At 45.4% G+C, this 12,176-nt stretch overlaps 2 protein-coding genes across 2 annotated transcripts in view; one reads left to right on the forward strand and one right to left on the reverse strand.

Annotated features, from left to right (window-relative positions):
• Positions 1-1,847, forward strand: part of T265_13430 (hypothetical protein) — a gene marked incomplete at both ends in the record, with an annotated part of 10,155 nt that extends 8,308 nt beyond the window's left edge. Inside the window, one exon of the mRNA XM_009168847.1 lies at positions 962-1,847. Coding sequence (XP_009167111.1) covers positions 962-1,612 — 651 coding nt within the window. The remainder of the gene's footprint in view (positions 1-961) is intronic.
• A 9,087-nt stretch (positions 1,848-10,934) lies between these two features.
• Positions 10,935-12,176, reverse strand: part of T265_04145 (hypothetical protein) — a gene marked incomplete at both ends in the record, with an annotated part of 12,460 nt that continues 11,218 nt past the window's right edge. Inside the window, one exon of the mRNA XM_009168815.1 lies at positions 10,935-11,128. Coding sequence (XP_009167079.1) covers positions 11,044-11,128 — 85 coding nt within the window. The remainder of the gene's footprint in view (positions 11,129-12,176) is intronic.

The raw sequence follows: 12,176 nt of genomic DNA on the forward strand, positions 1-12,176 counted from the left end.
TCACTGGTCGGACGGCAGCCTTTTCTGCCTAGGATATTGTATGACCTCCTATGGCCTTGTTGGTGAGCTGCTTTTGCTGCACATCGCCGCCTAGTGTGTTGTGGTATACCCAGTTAGATGCACAGACAAGATTCATCGCAGGGTAGATTTCCTTCGGTCACTTTGCACTCGAACGATTTTTCTCTCTGCAGGTGGTGCGCGTGATAGGTTATTTTCGATATCCAAATTTTCAAGACATGACCACCATATTTTGGCTACGCCGTAACAACCATATTGTCTAACTGATGAGGTTAAAACAACTTCAAGGACTGCTATACGTTTCTGTCAGCAACAACCATTGAGTCCACAAGCCATCCTTGTGTAACAATTACATCATCTTCCGCCAAGCCTTGTTACCGTGGAAAGGTTAATGCTAATTCACTGACTCAGTTTGCTGCTCACGATTATAAATGGAAAAGATAAGGACGATAGTGAGTCCATAACAGTTGTACTGGAATATGGGCATTGCAGCGTCATGGAAAGTGTGGATATATCGCCGCGACAAATCACAAGTGTGAACTTCCTAATTGAAATCTCGACTTACATCTAGTTCAGGAAAACAACAATTCCAAGTCATTCTTGGTATGAACTTCGGTAACATGTTGATGACAGTAGCATCAGAATTTGTATCAACTGGCAATCCCTGGCCTTGGTCACAAACTTATCTAAAACAGGCAGTCGAATTCATCGCAGAGGGCGGTCATAACTGCATAATGTTCTCAGTATCTCTAAAATAACATCAGGTGCGTAATATTGAAGTTCTGGTCTTACCAACTACATCGTCTCATTCCTCTGATATTAAATCCATATCTGCTTTAACTGTATAGGTACACACTAGTGATGTCTTCTTCAGATACATGTGTCGCTTGCTTCATTTTGTTCTGCTAGCTAAACATTACTTCTTGGTTTCATTTATTTGCAGCTTGTGGTTCTCACTGTCCATCGATTTTTGACAGCTGCAACGATGTACGCCTTGCGAGCTCTACAGCTTGATGGCGGTGGTGACCCCGTTTTGGACAAAAATGTCCCCAATCTCCGCGTTGGTTATGGCAATCCTGTGGTTATTTACGGTCGACGTTTGGGAATTTTCTTGCTGACCCCCAACTCGCCTCTTGTAGACATCGGTGGTGTTCAGGGTGCCTTTGATGCATGTAAGCAGTACCTGACAACCGACATCTTCCAGTCCGGTAACACATCAGAACTGTACGAACGAGCTTGGCGCAACTTCGAGAACGCCCGTGTTCGGACGCAGTTGGCATTAAAACGCCAACAAGAAGACTTAAAAATATCTATGCCTGGTCTGGGTGATGGACGTAACATGCTTCCGACTGATTTCTTTCAACGTTTCTTCAATGCTCCTGACCGGTTGTCTGATTTGGATCGACTGGCTAATCATAACGCTATCGCTTGTCGGGTACTTGCGACATGCCCTGATCGCCGTCCCAAACCGGATGAGGCGACTCAACACAAATACACTTTCCTTACATCGGGTCCGGTGAGATTAGAGTTCGACCATTTGACGAGTAAGGCCTATCCACTCATACGTCTCGTCAGTCCACTGGTTTCTAAGTGATCTGCCACGCTGACGATTTCAAAAGGCCACACGAACACGACGTGCAGCGCCCTTCTCCAACTGGTGTTACGTACCATGCTCTGTGATCTGTCCGCCAGCCTCATTGTCCCTAACCGTTGTTGCTGAGCGCCCTCCATGCCACAATAGATTGGAGAACACTAACGGTATTTTGTACTTCATCCCCTTTAGACCGTTGCCCAAAATGTGAATCACTTGATGTTTGTACAGTTTTCTGGTTGGAAATAGAGCACAGGTATCTTAAAACTGTTTTTATCTAGTCGTCTAGGCATGTCTAGGCTTCAGCAACTTGACAGCACCTCAGTATTTTGGCTTTTTTCGAGTATCATGACAGCTAAGCACCGAAAGGGTATCACAACTGAATGAGTTGCCGTGTAAGCCGCTCGAAGAATTCGATGCTGTCGTTTTTGTACTTATCGCTCATTCACTAGCCTCTTTCATTCCTATGCGGGCGTATCGAATATATTTACCTAAACTGTGCAGGGAAATAGTATCTTGAAACTTTTCGCAATATTTCATGTCCATTTGGGTCTGATATGGGTACTTTTATCTCCCCCCCCCCGGTTCAACAGTTTGCTTGAAAATCACAGATTGCCTGCACCTATACCTACGCATTAACCGTGCTCGTCTTTTTGCGGTTAGTTTATGAGACGAAAATTGCCTGGAATTCGTTTGCGAACGACTGTGAGTGTACCGTTCAGAAGACTTCTGTTATCTCCTATGTGAATGGTTCTCATTTTCTTTTACTGTGTTGTCAGCTGGCGCAGCTTTCCATGTCACTGACCACTTTGGATAGAAGGCGATCAACAATTCAACCTGTTTGAATGTGGCTAGCGCATGCATGTAACGACATCTTCATTCGAGAGTTCCAAGGTCTCCGCGGCGCTACACAACCCTGACTTCATCCTATTATTTCGGGCTAACCTAAGTCTTGATCTGTAACTTGCTCAGGTCAGATCACACGACTGTTTTTCTCATCTGTTGTCCGCTTATGCGACTGACGTCCAGCAAAGTGGCGCTGTGTTGGTCACCATCCACAAAGCTGTACTTCAAAAGCACTAACTGTAACTGATTTTCTTGTGCTTTGGCTTGTGACGGACTGGGTCCGTCGTCTCAGCACAAAAAAGTTTGAGTCATTACCCATAAACAGTTACGGTTAACATAGCGAAAGCCTGAAGAACGCTGTAGGGACCTAGTCCTTTGAATTTTTACGGCTAAACGACTCCATGTAGAATGCTTAAAATTCCACCAGTGTATCAAGGATTATTAACTGGCAATCCTTATGTACATCTACCGTTCCCAGCATCTCTAGAGAACACCGTCCGTAGGTTTACCTTTACAACTCCTCAACCGAAGTAGTCCATTGATTCCAAGTCTAGTGACCCTCCTGGCCATCTGCATCATCATCAACAGCATGACATCGGTGTTCAGCGCCAATGCTTCGCATCCGCACAATCATGACTTATTTGAAAGCCTTATTGTGAAGAAAAGAATAGAGGTGGACGGGGACCTGGTGCTAACTTACTACAAACATTCCGACATGCCTACACTACCAGACACTCATTCGGTCAATCTGGATAGAAACTAACAAGATCGCCACCGACATCGTTTGGCAGCCATATATCGCAGTATCTCCAACCAAGCGCAGTGGGGATCACACGGTCCCCATCCTGGAAGGTGAGTAGCACCGACAGCACCGAAACTTTTCGTAATCTTCTTCATACACCTCTGTCAAGTCAAGGGTTGGTCACCTCTCTGTTTCCGCCACTCTGAGCTGGGCACGGGAAACAGCACTCTCTTCGGCGAACGATGGTTAGGCATACGTCATACATGCCCCAACCAACGCATCTCCTTGTGCTGAACGCATTCTTCAATGGAAGTACCCGTTGCACAACCGAAAACTCGCTTTCCAGTTGCTTTGTTACGGATTCTCCCACAGCAACCCACACAAGCTATGGTTGAGACAACGATTGTCGAACAACCGAACACGTCTCAGTTCTGCTGCTCGGACAGGCCGTCCCACAGCCATACATTAAAACGGCTTGCATTGTAGCCTTGTACACACGTCCCGTGAAGTTCAGGGATACCCCACTGTGACGCCATAGGTGTCTCAAATTAGCAAGCGCGACCCGCGCCTTGCAGATTCGTGCATTGCCTCGCGTGTCACACTACAACCAGAACTCATACAACTTCCAATGTATGTAAAACGCTCCACGACTTCTAGTGCCTGCCCTGGATTGTAAGTGGCGTGCTTGGCGTGGTGGATGACCCTCATGATTTACAAAATTATCTTACTTGTTTGCCCTCTTGTAGTGCAAGAAGGTGGGCTATATCTTCCGTGAGACAGTGCACGAGACAGTCAAATGGATTTCAAGTGTGTTTGTCTGTGTTCTACCTCATAATGTTTGCTGGTAGCTAAGACACCGAACCTGGGTCACTGCGGAAGCAGACAATCCGGTCGCCACCTGTCGATACCCAAGTTTTCCCAAAAATGGTCGTGCGCAGATGGTATATGTTGTCAAGGTTCTAAATGAAAAGTTAGAAATGATAAAGACGGCTGTCAGTGTATTTTGTTTTTGTGAACAAGAAGCCAACGTATGTCGCACAAAACCCATACATAAAAGATAAAGCTCATTCCATTGCGATTTCTAGTGGTGATTGAAAAAGTTGGAGCAACTGCATATTTTCTGGCCACGAATGACTCAACATGCGGATTTTCAAGAGTAAATTTGACATTTCTTTGTGAGAGCAATTTTCTTTATCATTAATGGCTTTGGTTTGTGTGGATGAACGAGCACACTGGACTGCCGAAAATATTGTCAAACGCCTGGTTGTCGATGAGGTTTGTTAGCTGCGTTAAAACACGGTGGTCTGTCGCTGTATGGGTGGAATCACACTCGCTTATTCTGTGGGATTACGCAACTCCAGGTTCACTTATCAGTTTGACTGAGATGAGTTAGTCACTCGGCTGTGAGTCGCAACCGTTTGAAGCTGTTACCAAACCTTACGTGTTTACCTCGATATCAAGCGATTCATTTTTGATTCCCGGGCGGTGTTAGTTAACTGTGGTTGACTGATCGAGTATTTAGAGAGGAATCCTTTGGGTGGGAATTTCAGGGCTTCAAGATTTAAAAGCACCAACTAATTGGATATTGAGGATTGGTTCAATTCATTCCCTGATGTTCACCCTCACGGAAGTTCTTAGGATTTGTTCTTGTCTTCAGCAGATCTGTGAGTAGGGCGTTTGTGTTGGTACTGTAAGAATTTGCATTATTTTGTGGTATGTTGGTGAAATCCGGATAAGGTAGGAGAATTACTTGTTGCGGGAATAAATAATTACAGTTTTCCCGCGTCTAACAGTAGCGGTATCCCTGACTCACACATGTCCAACGTACCTGAACCCTATGTGTCCTGTCCCTGATTGAAACGCATGAAAGGTTGTAGCAATTCCCCATTGACTGTCCGACCGCCATCTTCTACAGAATAGGCCCATGGATATCATGAGGGGGGGGGGGGACGACGAATTACCAACAAGCCAAACGAAGAAAACTGTGAAGAAGGCATCATATTCCGTTCTGACTTGAAATCAGGTGTGCTCATTACTCAGCAGGCTATTTGTTTGGCCTAGTGTACAGTGAAAGTTTGTTCGTTCAAAGATGATTCGTATGTTCGGTCTCCACTGGGCACACCTGCTGTTGGCCATGCTCTTCCCGCTGTAAACAACGCGTTCGTTAAATTAGCCATTCGAAGACCCGATCCATCTAATCCATGATCCACTGTAATGTCTCTATGATAATCGCCTCTTTGTGCATGCGACTGATTTATGACTCTCAGTTGATCCTTGTCGTGAACATGATGATGCCAGTAGATTGAAAAGCCAAAAGATCCCGGATTTGATAATCATATCATCCTCGAAGTCTCGATATAAGGCTGTCACCTAACCGTGGTAGTCGGGCTTCTCTTCTGCAATATCCTTCAGACTATACTGGTTGGAACTCAGTTCCTAAAGGTCCACGCATGCCAGGAAGGCCAACAGGGAGCAGTCAGACGAAGAACAGCGGGTCTCCGTACTGCGAGTAATTGTATTACGAGGTAGTGTGGAGGCGAATTCGTACTGTCCTCCGCAATAGGAGAGGGAAGGCATTGAGGCATTTTCCCAAGTGACCAGCATGTTCATATCTGAGGATGCAACGATGGTGTATTCCGCCGAGGAAAGACGGGTTAAAAAAGGTTGATCCCGAAAGCCACACACTAATCACCCTGAGGTTGACCGTGATCGCCAGGGCATTAATAAATACGGTATAAATACTTGTAAAACGAGTTCTGTGCTGCTGTGCACAGCAACACTAGGAGTGAGTTAGTAATGTCCAAGTCCCTGCGTCCCCGGGCCAGGCCGGTCCCATTGCAGCCAAGTTGGCCAGACGGGAAGGTTCCCTCTAGTAAACCCTAAAAACCCTGCATCGCCGTCCAGATTCTTGAGTAAGGGGCTAAGAGCAGTGTCCCCAAACAAATCACTACATCTTCCTACTACCTTGTGGGTCAAACTTTTGAGTCAGAGGATCAAGATGGTGTGCCTCAACCACCCCCTTCTTCAGCTTGGACAACCAGGAAGCATCATTCGCGCTTGAAGTTGTTCGCTCACCGGCTTTCCCCTGTGCCCTCTCCCCACCAATCGGACGATACAGTGCAATCAGCCCTTAGTGGTTGTTTCGTGTCCAAACCATCACCCAGAAAAAGAAACTAAAACGATCAGTTACTAGCCTCGAAAGGTCTTATTCATGTTGCAGCCTCTTGACGTATGTACTCTATGTCAAATTAGGCAACAGACATCTCTTGCTGAAACCTTGCCTACCCTATTTGTCGATGTATTTTGGTCTCCGAAACGCGTACAAGGCCGCATGTCTGTCGTGCACCTGAAGTTGCGTAGGACGGGCTCAGACGTTCCACATTTCTGTCCTTTGCTGTCCGGTGATCCTGCCGCAGTGGCTCGTGGTATCTACGGTGTGGGAGTTGCACTCAGCAGCAAGGCTGCAAGCGCCTAATCGGATTGGATATCGGTGAACATGCGTGTGCTGTGCAGTTGTCTGGCTCAATTAAGATCAATGCTGGGCGATGCGATAAACAGTGTTTATTTGTCGTATCAGTATACGCCCCGACGAATTGCACTTCTGAGACTGAGAAGGACAAGTTTTATCAAGGTCTGTCGCGACCGCTTCGATCAGCAAGAAGGACGGATATAACAATCTTGTCTGGCGATATGAATGCCCAAGTTGGATGACTAAGTTTGGAAGAAGCACAGTTAAGTGGTAGATCTGGAGTCGATGCTGATCGTATGGGGAGCGGTTGTTTCAGTTGTCTGCTGATTGTCGCCTGTTCCTGGTCAGCACGAACTTCCAACACAAATGCTGACATCGAATTACTTGGAAACCACCTACCACAAGACGGTTATTGACTCGTTTGGACCATGTATCTATCAGTTACCGATGGAGAGCCTCAGTTAAAGATTTTCGTTCCCTCTTGGATACACAACTTGACCCTGGTCATTTCATTGTGCCAGTCCGGGATCGATATGCTCCAGGGATGTTCGCTCACAGATATTAAGTATGCGGATGATATTACTCTCCTTGGTTGAGGTCCTTCAAAAATGTAGATTATTTTAATTGGCTCAAATAATTATTCCGGACGGATAGGCATGCGTTTCACATCTGCGAAGTGTAAAGTGCTGCTTCGATCAAGCCCAAACCTCATGCTTTCAGACCAATCGAAGTGTTAGATAACTTTCTTTGCTTGAGCAGTTATATAGGTTCCGGTGGACTGGTTGGAGATGCGATTACTTCTCGGATCAAGGCCACGATAGCGTTTGCCAAACTCCGACACCTATGGCGCCGAAGTGACATCAGATTGTCTGTCAACGGCAAAGTTTATATTGCGATAATGCGATCCATACCACTTTAGGGATCAGAGACGTGGCCTCTAGGCGCAGAGGATATACGAAAGATGTCACTGTTTGACTGTCGGGTCTGGTGGGATTAGTAATTTTGAGGCACGCCAGAGGGTCCTAGGAAAAAAGAACTCTCGCGTTAGACAAATTACTCACGGTTCCTACGTTACGCTGTTTGAGACAATGGAGTATGGAAACACTGACCAGTAAACTTAATCGGGTCGACAAACGCCTGGATGGAGACCCCGGGACTCATCTCACTAATGAATATTGACACTGTCAGAAATGTCCCAATCTCGCAGTCTGTGGCGCTCGTACACCAAAGCTATTGCCTTCAATGCTTGTGTGTATTTCCCACGCTTCCACTTTCCGGTGATCGAAACTCTAGTAGCTGGAATCAGTATGCCTATCGTACTGTTTAGAGCCGATAAATTGATTTTCGGCGTCTCGGACGATTAGCACCTGCCGTAAATTGGTTTTAGCATCAGTATTAGCTGATAGTTGTGTTATGGTGGACTTGAGTGCCTTATGGCTTTTCTTGAATCGCGATTAACTATACCCTTGAATCGTCTAACGTGGGAAAATCATTATTTGAATATCTTGGAGCTGCCTATTAAAAATCGTTCAGCTGTAGCACCCTTTTGGTGCCTAACTGCCATGCCACCTGAAGGAAGCGTGAGGGTTGGATACATCCGGGTTGCCCAAGCCTAGGCAGGGGAAGTCGAGAGGCATAGGTCGGGTTCGAACCACGAACTTTCCGATCAGTTAATTCACGCTCTAATCTCTGATCCATTTCAACCCCTTCCTGGAAATATCAGGCATAGTAACCTACGCAGAATACATAATTGTGTCAAACTGCCTGAGCGACTCAGGTTTTTAAAAGAGCTCAGAGACTACGAGGAGGAAACACTGCGGTCGCGCTACGGAAGACGTGCTGTACTCTTTCGAGCACCATTCAGGGTCTTCTGTAAGTAGGTTAGAGAAAAACTAGCTGATTGACATCCCTTTAAAAGTGGAAAAATTACTGCGTTCCTCTTGAGGCTTATCCTCTTCTCGGGTCACTTTTTAAATACTGACAGTGTTAATATGTACCCACATGTTTCTCCTTAACGTTTGACTAGTTCTCGTATTTTTGCAATGCCGAATATGAGGACGACAAAACTCCGAGGGTAAACTGGTGTTTCGCAATGTACTAAAAGATTTTCACGGAGTGTTCGATCTGTGGGGTTGTTCTCCCGACCCTAGAAGAGGGGGACCATCCACGCACCCTCTTGTAAGTGAGCGGCACCTGTTATCAATGGTGCACAATGCGAACCACAAGTAGGACTGGAATAATGTAAGCATCCAAAAGAGTTACGTTAATAACCCCTTTATAGCTGTGAAAATCGGGCTGTCAAGAGGCGTGGACACTGTAGAGGGTTCTGCCAACGGGAGCTTTTCTACATGCTGAAATTTCGGGACGACAGTTTAGTTCGTTAAGTAATGAGGAATCCTTCCTATTTGTTGCTGTTGGGAAAGTGGGAATTCCTTCTGTAAATGTCCTGGAGGGAATTCGCCGGTGCTACCCGCAAGCCCGTGGAGTAGTTTCGTTACATTAGTGAAATACACTCATTTGCGAATAAAGTTGGCTTTGCGGGATACTCACCCTGACTCCAGCTGTATCTCTCGTATTTGATGTTCAGGTAGAACATAAGGTTGACACAAGCCCCGGGACTGCGCCTACCTGATGGGCCCTAAGAAGGGCGGGACCGGTCGTGGGCTGTTGAGGAATTTTCAGCAACCTTATGAGTTGTGTACTACTTCTATATATAGGATTTGGCCGCATGTCTATTGCGGAAGTGTCGGTTCACATACCGACGAATTATTACCGCCACAGGGTTCGAGCACAAACGAATTCCGGCGATGTCAATATGATGTAGGTCTATCTGGTTCTTGTCCAACAAACTACTGGCAACACAACCAACGGAGTTTCGGGTGACCGACTACACTACAAAATATACATAGGTCTGGCAACTGATGCACACGATCGTAGGTTGATTCAAAATGTTCATCGGAGTGACTTGTTTGAAGGATAGCGGTGATTCGAAAGCAGGTGAAATTATTCGACATTTTGGTGCTTCGTAGGATACCTTACTGACAATTTACGAGGGGTGCTTATGAAGCTGGGCGTTTGATTTCAAATGATGGTCCTTATGGCATGCCAACGTGCATCCTCGTAGGCTTTTCTCCCATCCTGATCTAGGCTACTTCGGGCGTTGTCGTTGCCCCAAACAGCTTTTTGGCAATGTAATGTGTAGTGCCTTCGAGCGGGATAGATAGATCTAGTGAACACGCATCAGCTACACGTCATCAACAGACTATTATTAAGTGGAACGTTTCACACAAGATATTGCCGGTGTATTCGATCTTGAAAGGCAGCTAAACCTATCTTGGTGAAGGATTCATTTATCTTCGCCTTGGCACAAACTTCCTGCTCTGATCTTTCAGGGTACAGTACTCAGAAACTTTGCGTGTGTTTTCTGACGAATAGTCCAAATGCAAATTAACAGGATGAGCGGTGAATCAACTACTGACGCTTGTTAGTATGTCGTAAGGATTGTCATTTCAAGATTTGCATTGACTGGCCTGAGAGAGTTGGGACAGGTCCCACTTAGGTTGTACTTAGGCACTGCCCAAAATCGGCTTCCATCTTATCCGTTGTGTTTAGCTGGAGTCGACGAATAGTCAATGTTAAATTGGCAAGCGTCATAGAGACGGCAAGCATAGGGCTTTCGTGAAATCGTTCTAACCCTTCGCTGCTATCTGCCGATCCGTACACTGTGGGCGCATAACCCTCAAAGGCAGTCGTTGTGTTATGCGTTTATACCCATGAACTAGTGTCTACTTCAAGCGTCATACTTTTCCGTCCTGAGATAAATTCAACGTCTGAACATAATAATTAGCTTGATCCTCAAGCACGATGATAAGCTTCGCTGTTCGACTTGCGACCTGTAAACCAAGTCAACTACAGTGACCAAGAATAATCACATTGCATGAGAACCAACTGGCGCAAATGACCGACCCGCCTGAAGTTACAAAACCACGACTCATTCAAGGAAATATAAATATGCTTCGCATTGTAATAAAGCAATTTCGCAAGCCTTTGTAGGTGAGTGTTTCTGATATGTAGTTATAAAAAATAAGCGTAGGCGTTGTCACTAATAAACCGTACTGTACACAAGATTTTTCAAGTCAAAGGAAGGAAGCGTCATACGAATAGGAAATCAGTGGTTTGATCACGACCAAATCGGCACGTATCCTCTTTCGGCATTTGACAAAACACTATTTCTTGGGGTTTACGAACAGGTCGTTAATTTTGCACGNATAGGAAATCAGTGGTTTGATCACGACCAAATCGGCACCGTATCCTCTTGGGCATTTGACAAACCTCTCTTTCTTGGTTTTCTTCGAACAGGTCGTTAATTTTGCACGATCAAGGCACCACTAATGTTGTTCGAGATCCGATCGGCACGCGCGATAAAGCATTTTTGGAAGTTTGTCCGCTGACCAGTTTCTCTCTGAAACACATGAATGTAAGCACAAATTAATTGCTCTAAGGAAATGAGTCCCTAAGGAGGAAGATCGCTAAATTTACCAAACTTCTAATCGTCCGTAAATCAGGCTTTTACCACATAAACCAACGCCCCTACGGTTATATTTTGTGCTGGGGCTTGATTTCGGTACAAAACTCTTGACCGGAAAGTTCGAACCCGAAATTTGCTTTTCGATTTCCTCTGTCTAGGCTTGGGTAGCCTGGCGACAACTGAGTCCTCATGATTTCTCCAAATTGTCCGGTGACCACACATACAAAGCGTTCCATGGGTATAAAAACTGTTATTTATATTTACTAGTTTCAGTCGTGGAATTTTTTCAAAAAACTTATAGCTTCTTGAAGACGAAGAAACCACACCGCATTTCGATAACTGTTACATATCAAAATTATTATGCAATCAAAACAGTCGCAGTTTAACACAAACGGAACTAGCCGCGCAACTTTGGGTCCTCCTATCATGCCGACTGAACACTGTTGAGTTTACCTTCGAATGCGTAACCACTTTTAGCCAATAGGTTGTATCAGAAAAATTTAAGATAAGCCTATTTCCTACTTTTTAACACTATACCGCTGTCCCCTGATCAGCTTAAGGAACTTAGTTGCATGATTGAAACTCACGTGCTGTTTAGTTTTCAGTCAGTTCAGTGGGCTGTTAAACACTTCCGGGAAAAATCGGCCCTAAGTATTTTATCTGCTCCGTGATCGGTCGTTGAGATTTCTCAGTCGAAATCTTGGCGATCAGACCTAATGATACCAAATGGAAGAGGGACATGAGTGCTACCAGGTGACAGTTCAGCTGTACAACTAACCCGCTTGTACATAGGCATTGACGGCAACCATATGCTAGAAATCCTTTTGGGGGATCCGAATGGATAAGATCGTGTACTTATAGTTTAACGACCGCGGTCCCATCGCCTATGAAAATGGCTAGCGGTTCTGGTCTGGTTAAGCTGTAACTTAGCTCTGGTTGGACAACAGACATTTTTCACGGCACGATTATGTATATATATATA

The sequence above is a fragment of the Opisthorchis viverrini genome (genome assembly GCF_000715545.1).
Source record: "Opisthorchis viverrini unplaced genomic scaffold opera_v5_67, whole genome shotgun sequence".
Taxonomy (NCBI): domain Eukaryota; kingdom Metazoa; phylum Platyhelminthes; class Trematoda; order Opisthorchiida; family Opisthorchiidae; genus Opisthorchis; species Opisthorchis viverrini.